The 18,616-nt window shown below is 39.8% G+C and overlaps 2 protein-coding genes across 3 annotated transcripts; both read right to left on the bottom strand.

Moving 5' to 3' along the window:
* Nucleotides 1-1,513: 1,513 nt before the first annotated feature.
* On the bottom strand, nt 1,514-9,196 carry LOC119775451 (TLC domain-containing protein 3A-like). Of its 2 annotated transcripts, none has more exons than XM_038273439.1 (5): nt 9,025-9,196; nt 7,907-7,990; nt 7,617-7,809; nt 1,965-2,060; nt 1,514-1,880 (listed from the first exon to the last, which is right to left on the bottom strand). In XM_038273439.1, the coding sequence occupies exons 1-5, from the start codon at nt 9,141-9,143 to the stop codon at nt 1,617-1,619; spliced, it is 756 nt and encodes a 251-aa protein (XP_038129367.1). In that variant the 5' UTR covers nt 9,144-9,196; the 3' UTR covers nt 1,514-1,616. The 2 variants fall into 2 exon arrangements, with proteins under 2 accessions (XP_038129367.1, XP_038129366.1); XM_038273438.1 differs by having other exon boundaries at nt 1,516-1,880; nt 7,617-7,827; nt 9,025-9,194.
* Nucleotides 9,197-11,953: 2,757 nt separating this feature from the next.
* Nucleotides 11,954-16,846, bottom strand: LOC119775448 (GTPase IMAP family member 8-like). The gene is made up of 5 exons (XM_038273433.1): nt 16,345-16,846; nt 16,113-16,267; nt 15,800-16,040; nt 12,699-12,992; nt 11,954-12,628 (listed from the first exon to the last, which is right to left on the bottom strand). The coding sequence occupies exons 1-5, from the start codon at nt 16,355-16,357 to the stop codon at nt 12,069-12,071; spliced, it is 1,263 nt and encodes a 420-aa protein (XP_038129361.1). The 5' UTR covers nt 16,358-16,846; the 3' UTR covers nt 11,954-12,068.
* Between the last annotated feature and the right edge of the window lie 1,770 nt (nt 16,847-18,616).

Here is an 18,616-nt window from a genome sequence, read left to right as displayed (position 1 = left end):
TTCTACCCTTAAAATAAGATAATTACGACTAAATCCTCAGATTCACTTCCAGTCGACTGATCGATTGACTTTATTGATCTCAGTGGAGAAATGTTCTCGTTTCATCAACTCACATAGTCAAAGGAATAAAAAGGTGCATGGAGGATACACACACTTTAAATTATTTTTTAAAATAAGGCCTTAATTGGCATTAAGATTTATTAAATGGGATTTTCATGAAATTTAAAATTCTTTAAGATGTTTATAAAATAACTTGTTCTAATATGTTTGTTTTTTTTCTTCCCAGCTTAAATAAATACTGTATAAAAGTATTTATTCAACCTGAATCACTGCAGCGGTGTAAAAAGCAATAATTATAAATGTAATCAACCAAACTTTAATAGAAAAATAGCATTTATTGAACTTTAACATTTACATCACAAACATTTTTACACTGTTTAAGCAGTTAGGCTGAAACTGTTGTTTTTGCTCATCGATTCATCTGTCGATTTATTTTTTTGCTTAATCAATTATCAAAGGTTCCTTAAAGAAGATTTTTTTACAGAATTAAACCGGATCAAAGTTAAACTTCTAAGTTTTAGTTTGACCCAAGCTGGAGATGAAAGTCGGAACATTATGAGATTATTGCAACATCATAAATGTGTAATATAATGATAATAAATTCATTCACAATAATAAAGTCATAAAATTACAAAAAAGTTGAAGTATGACAAGAATGAAGTCATCATACCACAACCCGTTTCTTCCTGTTTCAGAACAAAATCTTTAAGCTCCAGCCTGCAGAGATATATATATATAGATATACACACATTAACTAATCTAGTAATTAATCTCTAACTGGAGTATAGAGACTCTTAAACCTGCCTTTAGTTGACAGATCGACCCACTTAGAGCAGGAATTAGACCAAGATTGTACAGAAAATAAAACAATAAAACATTTTTGTCTGTCTATCCAGAACTACTGAAATGGAAAAGTTTTACTTCCACCTGGTTTAATTTAGTAAAAAAAATCTTTAAGAATGTTTGGCTATCAGATTATTAATTGATTAATCTAAAAAATAATCGACAGATTAATTGAATTGCTAAATAATCGTTAGTTGCAGCCCTAATATATATGTTTGCACAATCGTTTCATATTTCTGATACAGATAAAAAGACTTAATATTTCCTCATTTGATGCCAAAGTAACTTAAGATGCTCAAAGTTTCTCATTTTAGGGAAGACGGAGCTTCTTGTTGTCAAATACAACTTTATTCTCCTGATTTTAGGACTTAAATATCGTAAAGTTAAAACTTTATTCCCCTAAATGTAAAACTTTTTGTAATGTTACAACTTCATTCCTGTAATTTTATGACTTTCTCATAATTTTATGACCGTTCCTGTAAGTTTACACCTTTTTTTTCAGAATGTCACGATTTTATTCTTGTTACAACTTTATTTTTTTTAAATATTATGACTTTATTATGATGTATATTTTTATAGTTTTCCTATAATTCTTGCTCTGAGTTTCTCTGTCAGCTAAAGACGTGTTTTAGAGTCTCTCCTCCAGTTAACTGAATTAGTTGATTATTTCACTAATCGATTAGTCTGATTAATAATGAACCAGAGCAACGTTGTCAGTCAGACTTCCTGGTCCTCCTGTAGAGTCGCTGAGCTTTCCTAAGCAGCAGACCGAACCAGTAGACCTGTGGAGCGAGGAGCAGCAGGTTCCCCAGGTTACAGTGCAGAGGAAGGTGGAAGGCCACCCGGTGCAGAGGAACGGACGCATGGCGGCCGTACATCCAGTACATGAAGGGGAAGAGAAGGATGCGACACGTGAAGAAGGTCAGGAGCGCGACCAGGCCGTTGATCCTATACAGCTTGGTGTCATCGAGGTGCAGCTGGGAGAAAGAAACGGAGAAACACGGATGGAGACCTGGAATAATCCGCATCACGATCCGAGTCAATACGATTCCATTATTCACCTGAATGAGAATCTTTCCTACGGAGATGAACGGAGTGCTGAGCTCGGTGAGGAACAGGCAGCCGATGAAGAAATCTCCAAGTCCTCGCCTGAAAAACTGAAGCAGAAACAGAAAGACCATCCGGCCATTTATTCTACGCTGAGATTTCAGGCTTAATATGAAACATTAAAAGATGATCTGATGGAAGACATGAAAACTTTAGCTGCTTTAAGAGAAACTTGGTCAAAGTTTCTTATTCTGATGAACTTTAAACCCAAACAGCAGCCTATAAACAACTTCTCATATCATGCAAAGGATCAAATTCTAATTCTATTTAAATTAAAACTGACTAATTAAATTCAGACAAATGTTGCACTCTAACTGTAGACTTACTGGACTTATTTATCTTTCTACTGCTAGCCTCTTATAAAGGGCTTTATTCTCCAAGAAGAATGGGAATCATACATAGCCGATCGACCCCCATTCCAAAGGGGGGGACCCGTTCATCCGTTTCTATTTGCATGTTTTCTAAAGTAAAACCAGGCTTTGTTGGGCTGCTGATAAAACCTGGAACTAAACGCTATTTCTGACATTTTGAATTGAAAAAGTCTTCCTGGATGGAAGAGAAACGTCTTCAAACTTGGAAACAAAGTCCAGTGGATTGATTTTAACCTTTTTGAAAAGAGAAAACAGAGAAAAGTCCAAAGTGTGAATCTATAAAGTCTATCAGAGGAAGCTGGATCATCTGCCTTGTAGCTCAGAGAGAAGAGCTGCTGGTTTAGAGATCCATGGATCCTGAGTTTGACTCCTGGTTCATCTCTCACAGAATTCAACATGAAGCTTAGAGTCCTTATAAACACGTTACATTCAGATGCGCTACGAGAAGAGAAGCACAGTGAGACAGACTGATAGACTGGTTGTTAAGTCATTGGGTCTGAAACTAGAAGGTCATGAGTTCAAATCCTGCAGAAATTGATTTTCTGTTTTTCCAACAACCATAGAAGAAGAAACAAAAACATAAATGCGTCCGGGAGGAGGCTGCAGAGTCTCCGGGCCAGAACCAGTAGGCTCAGAGACAGCTTCTTCCATCAGGCAGTGAGGATGCTCAATTCCCTCCCTGCCCTGCCCCCCTTTGCCCCCCCCTGACCCCCCAATATCCCCATCCTCTACTATTTTCCACTACTCTCCCCAGGACTGCTACTCTATGCACTATTTGCACCATTCACACTACTGTTTACATATTTAATATTTTAATATTTATTTTATATCTTAGGTTTTTATTTTCGTGCTATGGCTCATTTAATATATATATATTTTTATATTTTATTATGCACCGTGGGGTTGAGGGGATGGAAATTTCATCTGTGTTGTATGTTACATGTAGCACATTTGAAAATAAAGTTGAGTTGAGTTGAGTTGAGAAAAGTCCAAAGTGTGACAGGTGTCATAGCAGAGTGGGATTGTCTGCGACCGTAAGGCGCCAGTGGTGCAGAGTCTGAGTTCAATTCCCTCTGTGGTTGCTGTAGCCTGGAATTCCCACTGCGGTGGGTCAGGGAGGGGGCCGTGTCCCCTCCCTGACTTCCACAGCAACAACCGGAGGAGGTTATACATCAGGAGACAAGGTCTGACTGAAAGTTTTAGTGGAAGACCAAGAGTCTTAAATAACAACAGTAGTTTTATTACAAAACTTGAAAACAAACAACTTGATTATACAAACTAAATGGAACATTAGCCACATTACTTATTAACAGATGCAACTTTATTACACTTAGACAACAAACAAATGTTGAAAGAAATATTTAAGTCATTAGTTGATTTCATGGTAAAATTTAACTATTATTTTCACACAATCTTGGTATTTCTTGTAGTGCATTTATCTCTTTGTTTGAATTTTCATTTTGAAAACCAATAAATCTGAAGAGATAAACCAGGAGTTGAACTCAGGATCCATTGATCTTCTATCTGAGCAACAGGCAGATGATCCAGTTTCCTCTGATAGACTTTATATCAGAAACAGTCACAGGAAGTTTACACAGCCTAATTAATATAGTCTTTTTAGGTATCTATATTTTACTCCATCACTTATTTTTCCTCCTACTTCTGACTTCTACTCATTACATTTTCTATTCCTTACATTTTTAAAACAATCATTACTCTTGGCTTTGGTTTAATGCAGAGGTCACGGATTATTATTAAATTCTTAGAAGCAAAACATGCATAAATGAACGCTTAATTTCATATGACAGATTAAAAAATCCCCATATGTTCAGTTTGTGATGGAGATGAGAAATGTGCTTCCTGGTCTGTTGAAGAAGCAAATAGTTTGCAATCTTTTAAATAAATGACCTTAAGGTCTAAACTAACAGTGTTAGTTTTTGAAATATAGAAGAGTTATGCTCTAATTTGTAGTTACTCCAGATCTGTTGTTACTATATTTTAATTTGACAAATTGGATCTCGGTGAGATTACAGTAGCTCAGCAACGTATTTTGATGGTGAAGGATGGAGAAGTCGTACGTGGATGTGGAACAGCTCTCATTGATTTACATGTTTGTTTTCACAAGTGCTCCGCACGTCGTATGTCAGGGTGGAGGTTGTGGTATCTGGGGAACATTTTTTTTTTATTAAAAAATTCAGTGTATAGCATGAATGCATAAACCTAATTTTCTTTATTTGGACCCTGCTGATTTTTAATTGGTTCCCCCTGGTTTAATGTCTAAATATTTAATATTTCTAAATATTTATTTCCCGTCATGTGCTCCGTCCAACGCAGATCTAGTGAAAACTAGTGTGATTGGATGAGTCATAGAATATATATATATATATATATACACAACTATATATACAATATATATATATATATATATATATATATATATATATATATTCAAGCACTGCAAAAAATATAAATCTCAATAAGTAATTTTTTCTTAAAATAAGTGTGTTTTTCCTTGATTTGAGGAGATAAGTAAGACACTTTGCCAATGGAACAAGACAATTTCCTTTTAAAATAAGAAAAAACTATTTTATCGTCTTATTTCAAGTAAATATTATCTAACTATCTTATTTTAAGAGTGAAAATACTCATTCCATTGGCAAATCATCTTATTTACCTGCTCAAATTAAGGCAAAATATACTTAATTTAAGCCATTTTTTACTTATTTCTGGATTGTTTTTGCAGTGAGGCTGCACTTTAAAAAAAAAAAGAAATTGTCCAGAGAGCTGTTCCAAACTAAATTTCCTTTTTGTTTTACACTTGTGTAAACAAAATGACAAATAAAATCTGTCTAAGTCTGAGATGACATGAAAGCAGTAAGAAGGAGAAGAGAAGTCCACTATTTCAGAATGATGAACTTCACTGGGCGTTGGCGTTGGCAGAGAAACTGGCAGATGGATTTAAATTCAACAGGAAAACAGATAAAAATAGGAAAATACTAAGAACAAACTATGTGGATGTGAAGATGTAACATACGGCAGAATGGGTTGTTGACTGTTTCTTTAATTTCGGGCAAAAGTTCCTGTGATGTCATGAGCCGGAAAGCTCTTGAACTCCTATACCCAGCATGCAATGGGGCACGTGGCATCACTGGTTGGAGGCTAGAGCAAGAGGGCAGTTCTGAATGTAGCTACTGAAAGGTTCTGTGGAAGGTTGGAAATAAATATACAGAACAAGTTTACACGCCTCATCTGTTCTATATAGAATCGAAGAACAACACAGTTAGCATGGCTATCACTGCTGCTACATAGTTAGCATGGCTATCACTGCTGCTAAATGGTTAGCATGGCTATCACTGCTGCTACATAGTTAGCATGGCTATCACTGCTGCTAAATGGTTAGCATGGCTATCACTGCTCCTACATGGTTAGCATGGCTATCACTGCTGCTACATAGTTAGCATGGCTATCACTGCTGCTACATGGTTAGCATGGCTATCACTGCTCCTACATAGTTAGCATGGCTACCACTGCTCCTACATAGTTAGCATGGCTATCACTGCTGCTACATGCTTAGCATGGCTATCACTGCTCCTACATAGTTAGCATGGCTATCACTGCTCCTACATAGTTAGCATGGCTATCACTGCTGCTACATGCTTAGCATGGCTATCACTGCTGCTACATAGTTAGCATGGCTATCACTGCTCCTACATAGTTAGCATGGCTATCACTGCTGCTACATGCTTAGCATGGCTATCACTGCTGCTACATAGTTAGCATGGCTATCACTGCTCCTACATAGTTAGCATGGCTATCACTGCTGCTACATGCTTAGCATGGCTATCACTGCTCCTACATAGTTAGCATGGCTATCACTGCTGCTACATGCTTAGCACGGCTATCACTGCTGCTACATGGTTAGCATGGCTATCACTGCTGCTACATGGTTAGCATGGCTATCACTCCTGCTACATGGTTAGCATGGCTATCACTGCTGCTACATAGTTAGCATGGCTATCACTGCTGCTACATGGTTAGCATGGCTATCACTGCTCCTACATAGTTAGCATGGCTATCACTGCTCCTACATAGTTAGCATGGCTATCACTGCTGCTACATAGTTAGCATGGCTATCACGGCTGCAACATGGTTAGCATGGCTATCACTGCTGCTACATGCTTAGCATGGCTATCACTGCTGCTACATAGTTAGCATGGCTATCACTGCTGCTACATGGTTAGCATGGCTATCACTGCTCCTACATGGTTAGCATGGCTATCACTGCTCCTACATAGTTAGCATGGCTATCACTGCTGCTACATGCTTAGCATGGCTATCACTGCTCCTACATAGTTAGCATGGCTATCACCACTCCTACATAGTTAGCATGGCTATCACTGCTGCTACATAGTTAGCATGGCTATCACGGCTGCAACATGGTTAGCATGGCTATCACTGCTGCTACATGCTTAGCATGGCTATCACTGCTGCTACATAGTTAGCATGGCTATCACTGCTGCTACATGGTTAGCATGGCTATCACTGCTCCTACATGGTTAGCATGGCTATCACTGCTCCTACATAGTTAGCATGGCTATCACTGCTGCTACATGCTTAGCATGGCTATCACTGCTCCTACATAGTTAGCATGGCTATCACGGCTGCAACATGGTTAGCATGGCTATCACTGCTGCTACATGCTTAGCATGGCTATCACTGCTGCTACATAGTTAGCATGCCTATCACTGCTCCTACATGGTTAGCATGGCTATCACTGCTCCTACATAGTTAGCATGGCTATCACTGCTGCTACATGCTTAGCATGGCTATCACTGCTCCTACATAGTTAGCATGGCTATCACTGCTCCTACATAGTTAGCATGGCTATCACTGCTCCTACATAGTTAGCATGGCTATCACTGCTGCTACATAGTTAGCATGGCTATCACGGCTGCAACATGGTTAGCATGGCTATCACTGCTGCTACATGCTTAGCATGGCTATCACTGCTGCTACATTGTTAGCATGGCTATCACTGCTCCTACATAGTTAGCATGGCTATCACTGCTCCTACATAGTTAGCATGGCTATCACTGCTGCTACATAGTTAGCATGGCTATCACGGCTGCAACATACAGATCTGAGGATTTGAGTTTGTTAAACCTGCTTTGAGAAGCGAGATGAGGAGGACATTTAAGGACAGTTAGGACTGAGTGGATTTCTCTGTGATCTCACCAATGTGATGGGTAAGAAAATGAAAACCAGGACCAGGTGATGCAAAACCAGCATCCAATCCCTGAGGAGGAAAGCTCTGAATGCATGAAGAGAGCGTCTGCTGGGAGTCTGGGATCCCTCCTGGGTGTGGCGGTGGTTCAGATACATGGCATAGATGTCAAACAGCATGTAGGGAGCTCCAAACAGGACGAAGCTGTTCACCAGCCAGTGACTGTTCACAAGACATGAAGCTTTTTCACTGGTGTGCTTTATTCACAACATCATGAAAAAGTGCACGATGAGCTCCTCACCTGTCGGTCATCACGTCTCTGCAAGATGAAACAACCGTGACTCCGGCTGCAGTGGCTAAGGACGCATGGACAGCAGAAAGCAGCCTGGAGGAAAGAAAAAGCAGTTTGATGACATCATATCAAACTATCCATCCGTCAATAGAGAGAATATATGGAGAAAACCACCCTGCCTGATAGCGCTGGTTTGAAATTGTTTTTTCAAAATAACTCCTTATTATTTTTAATATATCTTTCTTGATTTTTATGAATGTATTTACTTTGTTGCAGCTTTGGTTGCTTTAAAATTTATTGTAAATAAAATTCTTGCAGTAGAAAATAATCAAATGTCGTTTATTTCACATTACATTTCCTATTCCTATTAAGTGTGATTAAACTTTTGTAGGCATGACTTCAAGACTCAAAGAACAGGATGAATTTTAATATTCTGATTTAAAATTGCCATCTTTAGACATAAAAAACTAAAACAGTGTAAATTGTTTATTTGTATTTATCTAGAATTCTTCTGAACATAAGGTAGAGTGTTATATTTGTTTTATGAATCCACATATAGGAATCGCTACAGCTGCTTGTTGGCCAACGTGCCAAGACGACGGACATCTTGGGTCAGACCACAATTCAGACAGCTGTTTTTTTTTTTTTTTTTTTTTATCCCATTGCAACAAATTTTCCTCCATAGATCATGATACTTCATCAGATAGCAATCCTTAAAAATACTACATAGAATATGATATAAATATATAATATTTGTAAAACATATTAGAATATATTAATATAACAGTTTGTGTTTATCACAGTAAGAGTTAATTCCAAATTATATAATTTTGCCTATATATCATCCAGTTTGAGTTCAGTTTAAATAGTTTTTAATCTGAGTAAATCTGTGTAATCTAACTGAAAGGCAATTTTCTAAAATCATTTTTTAGTTAAGAGTGTGACATGTAGGAGATTATTATATTATTTCTGACTCTTTCATGTGATTAAAATGAGATCTAAGGCGCCTCCTGTTCATTCTGACAGAAGCTGTCTGAACTGTGGTCTGACCAAAGATGGCCGCCCTATGGGTACGTCGGCCTCGCTGCCGACAGTGTCCAATGAGGTTTCTACGGATATGGGCTGACCTCTCACTGACAGCGGTGACGTCAGCGTCGCTCCAGTCCGTCCAGGTGTTTCTCAGGATCCTCCTGAAGCTGAAGAACAATCCTGGAAAAAGCGCCGCTCCACAGAACAAGGCCGCCATGATGAAACCAGCAGCCAAACGTCAACAAACATCTTCTTCGTGGGTTAATTGGCGTTTGTTAAACAACTTTTAGCTAACTTAGCGCCCCCTAGAGCCGAGTATGGATCAGCATCTGTCCAACGTCCCTGTTCTTTTCAGAAAATGATATAAAAAACGTATTTTTGATTCTTTTTTAATATTTCTAACCAATAACTTTCTCTTAAATAAATATTTACTTCTTTCTTAGAACAAATGTTTCACTGTTTTCAGGTCATTCCCTAAACGGGCGTGTATATATATATATATATATATATATATATATATATATATATATATATATATATATATATATATATATATATATATATATATATATATACAGGTGCTGGTCATAAAATTAGAATATCATGAAAAAGTAGATTGATTTCAGTAATTCCATTTAAAAAGTGAAACTTGTATATTATATTCATACATTACATACAAACTCATATATTTCAGATGTTTATTTTGTTTAATTTTGATGATTACAAATGACAACAAATGAAAATCTCAAATTCATCATATCAGAAAATTAGAATATTGTGAAAAGGTTCAAAATTGATGGCCCCTGGTGCCACACTCTAATCAGCTAATTAACTCAAACCACCTGCAAAAGCCTTTAAATGGTCTTTCAGTCTAGTTCTATAGGCTACACAATCATGGGGAAGACTGCTGACTTGACAGTTGTCCAAAAGACGACCATCGACACCTTGCACAAGGAGGGCAAGACACAAAAGGTCATCGCTAAAGAGGCTGGCTGTTCACAGAGCTCAGTGTCCAAGCACATTAATAGAGAGGCGAAGGGAAGGAAAAGATGTGGTCGAAAAAAGTGTACAAGCAAGAGAGATAACCGCACCCTGGAGAGGATTGTGAAACAAAACCCATTCAAAAATGTGGGGGAGATTCACAAAGAGTGGACTGCAGCTGGAGTGAGTGCTTCAAGAACCACCACACACAGACATGGGTTTCTGCTGTCGCATTCCTTGTGTCAAGCCACTCTTGAACCACAGACAGCGTCAGAAGCGTCTTGCCTGGGCTAAAGAGAAACAGGACTGGACTGCTGGTGAGTGGTCCAAAGTCATGTTCTCTGATGAAAGTAAATTTTGCATTTCCTTTGGAAATCAAGGTCCCAGAGTCTGGAGGAAAAGAAGAGAGGCACTTCATCCACGTTGCTTGAAGTCCAGTGTAAAGTTTCCACAGTCAGTGATGGTTTGGGGTGCCATGTCATCTGCTGGTGTTGGTCCATTGTGTTTTCTGAGGTCCAGGGTCAACGCAGCCACATACCAGGAAGTTTTAGAGCACTTCATGCTTCCTGCAGCTGACCAACTTTTTGGAGATGCAGATTTCATTTTCCAACAGGACTTGGCACCTGCACACAGTGCCAAAGCTACCAGTACCTGGTTGAAGGACCATGGTATCCCTGTTCTTAATTGGCCAGCAAACTCTCCTGACCTTAACCCCATAGAAAATCTATGGGGTATTGTGAAGAAGAAGATGCAATACACCAGACCCAACAATTCAGAAGAGCTAAAAGCCACTATTAGAGCAACCTGGGCTATCATAACACCTGAGCAGTGCCACAGACTGATCGACTCCATGCCACGCCGCATTGCTGCAGTAATACAGGCCAAAGGAGGCCCAACTAAATACTGAGTGCTGTACATGCTCATACTTTTCATGTTCATACTTTTCAGTTGGCCAACATTTCTATAAATCCTTTGTTTTTATTGGTCTTCAGTAATATTCTAATTTTCTGATATGATGAATTTGAGATTTTCATTTGTTGTCATTTGTAATCATCAAAATTAAACAAAATAAACATCTGAAATATATGAGTTTGTATGTAATGTATGAATATAATATACAAGTTTCACTTTTTAAATGGAATTACTGAAATCAATCTACTTTTTCATGATATTCTAATTTTATGACCAGCACCTGTATATGCAGTGATTATTTGCACATAATTTTTTTTTTTTTACTTCACAAAACGTCTTTTCTGTGACCTCAGTGGTGTTGAAGCCAAATAAACAGGTTTTTATCTGTTACTGTGTAAATGGGTTTGGCTGTAATTTAAGGACAGATTCTAACATATCAGCAGGGTGGGGGGGATTATAAATCTGATAGGAGTTTAATTTTTTTATTGCTGTTTTGCACAATTTGCTTAACTAAGTATTTTTTGTTGTTGAATATAATAGATTTTGCAGATATATTTTTTATACATTCATTGTTTACATTTACTTATGTCTTTCTAACCATTTTATAGAATGGAATAGAATAGAATAGAAAATCTCTTTATTGTCCCACAATGGGCAAATTTACAGCAGCAGAAAGATTATTGAAAATGGTCACACACATGTGGACCTTAGAAAAATATATACGGTAAGAATAACATAATAGGGAAGTTCAAATATAAACAATAAAATACTGTGAAGTGTTTCAACGATATAAAACTGGAGAATAAATAACCAATATGCAGCTATGGACATTTTTACAGTAATGGATATTTGAAAATAGCAGCAAACATGAGAGATGTGCAGAATGACAGCAGCAGGTTATTTAACTGACTAAAGTTTCTATCATTACATTTGATTTTTCTTCTTCTAACTGAAAGTTTATTGTCTGGTGAACAGTGCATTACTGCCACCTACTGGTACGGATCCACATTATATTTCGTATTCTATTCCATTGTTTTCCATTTCGTCATCTTTAGACTGTAAAACGTTATTTATTGTTCTGCTAGATTTTGGCTTCAAATGACCAAAGATTTTTGTTTTAACAGAAAATGGCGTGTTTCAAATTTACATTCTGGAGGAAAAAAGGTTTACATTTCTGTTTTATGCAATTATAATAAATATTTAATAAAATTCTTCAGTGGAAAAAAGCCTTATTCCAGATGGATGGTTCCTAAGCGCTCTGCACCATCTGAAGGAGCCGTGTGACCTGATCCGGGTCCGTGCTGTTTGTGTCGCACACGTGGAACCGATGCTCACACTTGTCCAGAATCCACTCCAGAGGCGGGCCCTTCTCCTTAATGTGATCCTGCATGGTTTTTCTCCACAGAGCGTCTCCATAAGTGAACAGAACCACGGTGCTGCTCCAAATTCGCTCCCCCAGCAGCCTGACATACGTCTCCGCAGCCTTCCTGTCCTTCTCTCTGAAGGAGTCCACAGGAATGGCCAACAGGACCATGACTTTGCTCCCAGCAGCACAGAGCGAGGGGCTCTTCAGGATCTCCCTCTGCACCTCCTCAGGGTCGGCCTGAGCAAACAGACTCCACCCAGGCGTGTCCACCACCGTCACAGACCGCCCTGATACGTCTGCATGGCCTGCAGAGCAGCAGACCGTCTGTATGTCCGTCAGAAACTCCTCCCTACCCAGGATCATGTTGCCTGCTGAGCTTTTCCCGGAGTTCCTGCGTCCCAGCAGGATGAGGGACAGCGCCGCACCAGAAGCGGCTATGAATCCTGCAGAGACGAAGCGCAGTGAGGCTCTTCCACATGTTCATCCACTGACTGAAACAAGGTGCCTGCTTACCTGTCTGTCTTGGTCCCGCACCATCATACTCCTTCCCCATCATCTCTGGCTCCTGCAGACTCCTGGTCCCCCCCAGGCTCAGATCTCCCAGCTGGATGTTCACCCTGTAGTATATCTTTGTGATAGTCCTCGAAGCTTCTGCGATCATCTGGACCTTCTTAATGAGCTGTCTGACCTGAAGCTGCGCCGTACTGCATAGACTGGACAGAACCTGGTAGCGGTTCTGACATCGCTCCAGCAGCCACTGCAGAGTCCCACCCTGTCGCCTCACGTACTCCTGGATCGGCAGCGCTCCTGTGGGACAAAGACTCACTGGATGAAAGACCTACTTACCGTCTATAACGCTACAGGCGCTGCTCAGGAAACTAGAACGTCATCACGCTGCAATAGGGCTTTGGCGTCATGACATAATTACTTTGCGTTGCCGCCATCTTGAAGGCCTCTTTTACCGCTGCTCAGACTACTGCCTATGACTACCGCGTTCTGTACTCCCTCTCAGCCGTGTTTTAAGCAATGGTAAACCGTTGCTGTATTGTGGGCTGTAACAGCTCAACACATGATCGCCATGGAAACATAGAAAATGGGTTAACTTTCCACCGCTTTCCTGCCTGGAGGCGTAACCATGGAGACCAAGCGTCAGAGATAAAGAGTCGTCGGCTAGCTTGGATCGCGGCTGTAAGACGAGCGAACATAACTTTCCACAGTATCCCGATGTCAATGAGAGTGTGTTCCCTGCATTTTCATTCTGGTGAGTTAAAGATGCACGGTTTTATTTTATAGCCTACAGTGTTTCTTTCCTTCAAAGTTTGGATCTTTTACGGTAAAATAATAAAAACGGCAGCAGGAAAAGGCTCAAATACGTGAGAAACCCGGAGGGTTGGCAGTTAACGTTACTAACTACACCTTTGAAACACATAGCAGCTAGTTAAAAGTACATTACATGCGTGAGTGGTTGTTAGCATTAGTGGTTAGCAGTTGCTAAACTAGCAGGTTCCAGAGCCCGTCTGGTCACAGCTTACCTTCGTACGGATTACTGTGTTCCCACTGTTTGCTGGCTTTATGATCTGCAGCTCCTGAACCCATCCATTCATGAACTGCACATGAGACTCCAAGGACTTGTAGCTTGGGAACTGTTTTGAAGTATAGGCGCTCACTCATCGGTGCTCCACTCATTGTTTGGAACTTCATATGGATCCAAATTATCAATAATGCTGATTTTGTCAACATACCGGTCCCTGGCTTCTCTATTTAATGTCTCCTGGTAAATTCCAGATCCTTTTCGGGATTTTAACATCTTTTTTCTCTCTACTTCTACGTCTCTTCTTTCAACAACAACGTTGTATCAGAGCTATGTTAACGTTCGTGTAGCCCTCAATATGGCCGCCACGTCCCACAATGCAACGCGGATCCCAAGCCCTATAACAATCTAGAAACAAGTCAACATTTGTGAAATGAAGTGTATTTACCCTCAATATGAGCAGCTAAATAAGATGATCTGTTAATGGAATTAGCATTTGTAGCGGCTAAAATCCTGTATTTTAGGCTACTGGTGGTTGTCGTTGAAAGGCATTGGTTTTACATGCGATTAATTAAGATTCAGCATGCAGATCTCCCGTTTGACATAAAGTAAAGTCATTTATTTTCAGTACAATGTCCATTGTCTTACTGTTTCCCTTAAGATCCACATAAATTCAACATACATCCAAATCAAGCACAGCAGAAAACTTTGCCTCAGCCTATTAACTGAGCAGAGTTGTAGTTTAACAGACCTCTCTGCAGCTTCTCTACTGTTACCCACTCTTTACTCCATCCAGACAGTGTCTTGCCCACGACCAAAATCTAATAAATTAGCAAATATTCCCAAAGGAGTAGATCATGATAATCTAATTCAAATTAAAATAACTCCAATTGGGGAAAAAGTTAAAACTATTAAATGCGGTCTGTTTAACATAAGATCTTTTTCCTCTAAAAATCTGCTAGTTAATGACTTGATTTGTGATAATCACATTGACTTGTGTTGCCTTACAGAAACCTGGCTGAAGCAAGAGGATTATGTGAGCATAAATGAGGCAACTCCTTCAAGCTATTTAAATTTTCACATCCCCAGAAGTTCTGGGCGAGGAGGAGGAGTAGCAACAATCTTCCAGTCTGACTTACTGATTTGGTATTAAATACTGACAGGGTCATCATGGTGGGAGATTTTAACATTGAAGGCGATAGCTTAAGGAACTTTCAGAAGTTTGAATTCTGAATATGAGCGGATTTTGTTTTTCCCCACACTGCTCCCCATGGGGATGGGTTAAATGCAGAGGTGAATCTCTACAAGTTGAGATCAATAAAGTTCAATTATTATTATTATTAGTTATTAAAATAAGATAATTAGATATTATGAACTAGAAATAAGACAATGAAATTGTTTTATTTTTATTTTTAAAGGTAAATTGTCGTGTTTCATTGGCAAAGTGTCTCACTTACCTCCTCAATTATATATAAAAAAAAAAGACATCCCAGTGATCCCAATGGTTTTAGTTTAGAAAACATGCAAATAGAAACGGATGAACGGGTCCCCCCCTTTGGAATGGGGGTGGTTTGGCTTCTTAGTTAGCCTGCAATGCCCCATACCTGTCTATGTCTTTGAAAGGGGGGTCGTTAGAGGGAATTGTTGGCCTGGATGAATAGGTGAGGTCCTCCGCTCTCATGTACAGGGACTGGGGCTGCGATGAAAGCCCCTGATGGACCCGTTTCATTTTGAATGGGGGTCATAAACGACCCCCATTCCAAAGGGGGGGACCCGTTAGTCCGTTTCTATTTGCATGTTTTCTAAACTAAAACCAGGCTTTGTTGGGCTGCTGGATAAAACCTGGAACTAAACGCTATTTCTGACATTTGGAATTGAAAAATCTTCCTGGATGGAAGAGAAACGTCTTCAAACTTGGAAACAAACTTTTTCTTTTTTTGGGATGACATTTACCGTTTTTTTTAACAATGAGGCTAAGCGATCAGTTCAGGATAATCCAGAACCAGCAGAGCACCAACAGTCCCAGTTCTCCTGGTTAAGGCCTGTGGCAGCGATGGAGCTCTATAATAAACTGACGGTTTACCTAATCTGTCCCCGTGAGTGAAGAGGATGACCGCTCGCTGCCAGATGGGCGTCTCCAGCAGTCTGAGCTGGGCTTCCATGGCCGCCCACTCCTCCTGACCCAACCTGGAGGAGATGGGCAGCACCAGCAGGATGGCGTCGGGTCCCTGATGGCAGAGGGTCACAGCTCGCAGGAGCTCCTTGGACACCCAGTGGGGGGTGGAGGAGTGGGACAGCCATCCTGGGGTGTCCACCACGTCCACCTGAGGGATGAAGTTCAAAGTGAGCAACAATGAGCTGATAAAGCGAGTAAAGTTATAAAGTGGGTAACTGACCTGTAAGCCAAAGATGGCGGCGCTCCTCCTGCAGCTCTGGGTGGTTTTCTTGTGAAAAGCTCTTCTGGACAGGATGGCATTTCCTGCGGAGCTCTTCCCACTTTCCTTCTCGCCCAGCAGCAGTAAAACCAGTCCGGTTGTCGTGGATCTGGAACCTGACCAACAGCCGGCATCTCTAAGTCATTCACACAACAGGCGGCAGTTTCTATAGAAACAGCTGGGAGTTTCTTACCATAGGAAGCCATGAAAGGACTCCGGGTTTGAAGTTATTCACGCAGTATTTGGAAAATAATCAGAGGAGGAACCAGTTCTGGGTTTTCTTGTCCATAACTCCTGCTGTGCCTGTAAACACTGAACCAGTAAAGCTTTATCTTTAGGTGGACCTTATGGAGGGAGGGGGGGTCCAAGGTTCACAGCTGAGGACTTCCAGAGAATTGGCTCTGCTCATAAAACGCTTTAGTCATAAGTGTTTATTATCAACTTTTTTCTATTTTAAACCCTTTTATGACCGAAGACTAAAATAAATTCACATCTTAGACCTAAATCTAGTGAAACAAGTGATCATTATAAAAAAAAAAAATAATTCTTTATTGGTAAAATACAAAATATGTGGTCTAACACCCACATTAGACTTAAAACTGTTCCACAGGCTCCTCTCCTGTGGAACCAACTACCAGTTTTAGTCCGTGAGGCAGACACCCTGTCTACTTTTAAGGCTAGGCTTAAAACTTTCCTTTTTGATAAAGCTTCTAGTTAGAGTGGCTCAGGTTATCCTGAGCTATCTCTATAGTTCTGCTGCTATAGGCTTAGACTGCTGGAGGACATAGGGACCCCTTTTTCATCATTCTGCTTCATTCTATCTCTATTCTCCCACTCTGCAGAATCTGTTAGTTCAATCTCTAACGTTCTGCTCTCTCTGCTTTTTCTCATAGTAGCTTCATCTGGTCTGTTCCTGTTTGGCTGTGACTCCATCCTGGAGAGAAATATCAGCTGTGCTGCTGCCATCAACACCTTTGTTTCTAGATGTTGGAGCTTGGCCTGTTTTCCAGTGTAGTCCTGTTTCTCTGACTGTGGCTAACTGGATGTGCTCTCTTCATCCTCTGACATGGGAGCTGGCTCGGAGCTCGTCTGCCTGGCTGTGTGTTTCCTGGACGGGGCCGCCTGTGGAGCTGGTTGACAGTTGCCTTTTGTATCTATGCTTCTTTTTCTATGTCTGCTTCTGTCTCCTTGAACCCCAGTGGGCCTCAGCAGATGGCCGCTCACACTGAGCCTGGTTCTGCTGGAGGTTTCTTCCTGTTCAAAGGGAGTTTTTCCTCTCCACTGTCGCTACAAGCATGCTTAGTGTGAGGGATTGCTGAAGAGTCAATGAGTCGATGCAATCAGCTGGTTTTCCTTAGATAGAAAACTTTGAATCAATCTGACTGGATGATCTGGTGAACTGGAAAGTGACCTGAGATGACATGATGTGAATTGGAGCTATAGAAATAAACTGAATAGAACTTGTTGGTCATAATTTCTCCAATGTGAGATCAGTAAAGTTCAACATTTTAACACTTCTCCTATAAATGTCTTCCTTCTGATTTGTTTGCAGTAGTTTTTATTATTCATAAAACACTTTGAGTTCTTAAACTAATGAATGTGAAACACGTTTACTTCGATGTTAATTATAGAAAGTTTCTCTGACTCTAATTTCTATTTTATATACATTTAGGTCGTTAGTTCCAATGTTTTCCTTGATGTTCAAACGCTTAAGACGTTTAAATGACCTAAACTTTGTTAGAGCTGGAGAGCATAGATGCTGCAGCGCGGCTTCAGGTTCCCACAGACTCACAGCTTCCTGGACTCCTGCTTGTTTAGCTTCTTTTTTCTGCTATTATTGAAGAATAATGTCATCCAGGTCAGAAGTCTTATTTATTGGGTCACATGTTGAAATGAAATAATTATCATAAAATATATATATTTTTTACAATAAGCTGAGAATTTAACTTTCTTTCAGTAGACTGAGTAAATTCTGGGTCATCATGGTGGAAACTAGAGCAGGAATCCAGACTTTCACTCTGTGTTTTAAAGACGTTTCCTCGTCTTTCCAGGAATCATCGTTCTGTCTGAAGCTCTGATGTATTTAAGCAGCATGAAGGTTTATCCTCCTGAACACAAAGATCCGCCCATCGTTTGATTTATGATGAGTTTCTGACGTCATTTCTTAGGAAGAACTTCCACCACTGAATTATAGACGCTTGGAAAATGAAAGCAGGTGAATATGTGATATAAAGTATTCATGAGGCTCGTAGTAAAACTGAAATCTCCTGATTATAAAACAATTTAACCAGAGTTTTCCAAAGTGTTCATGTTTATTACTGCAGCATAAATCCTGCTGTTTAAAAACACTTTTATAGAAGTTAGAGGATCAACTTCAGATTTTTACTTCGGTAAAAGCGTAAAAGTATCATTTTTAAAACTACTTAATGTATAAAAGTTAAATTAATGGAGGAAAAACTGTTAAG

This window comes from Cyprinodon tularosa, unplaced genomic scaffold (assembly GCF_016077235.1).
Source record: "Cyprinodon tularosa strain WSP-4 unplaced genomic scaffold, ASM1607723v1 ctg871, whole genome shotgun sequence".
NCBI lineage: Eukaryota > Metazoa > Chordata > Actinopteri > Cyprinodontiformes > Cyprinodontidae > Cyprinodon > Cyprinodon tularosa.
Note: the sequence above shows the minus strand (reverse complement) of the source record. Positions and strands in the feature narration are given on the sequence as shown.

Coding starts and splice junctions, on each gene's coding strand:
- LOC119775451 (XM_038273438.1), bottom strand. CDS start 9,143: ATGGCGGCCTTGTTCTGTGGAGCGGCGCTTTTTCCAGGATTGTTCTTC. Junction 7,991..9,024: donor GTCACCGCTGTCAGTGAGAG/GTCAGCCCATAT, acceptor TCTTTCCTCCAG/GCTGCTTTCTGCTGTCCATG. Junction 1,881..1,964: donor TAGGAAAGATTCTCATTCAG/GTGAATAATGGA, acceptor TCTTTCTCCCAG/CTGCACCTCGATGACACCAA.
- LOC119775448 (XM_038273433.1), bottom strand. Junction 16,041..16,112: donor CCGCCATCTTTGGCTTACAG/GTCAGTTACCCA, acceptor TTCATCCCTCAG/GTGGACGTGGTGGACACCCC. Junction 12,629..12,698: donor TGCGGGACCAAGACAGACAG/GTAAGCAGGCAC, acceptor TCGTCTCTGCAG/GATTCATAGCCGCTTCTGGT.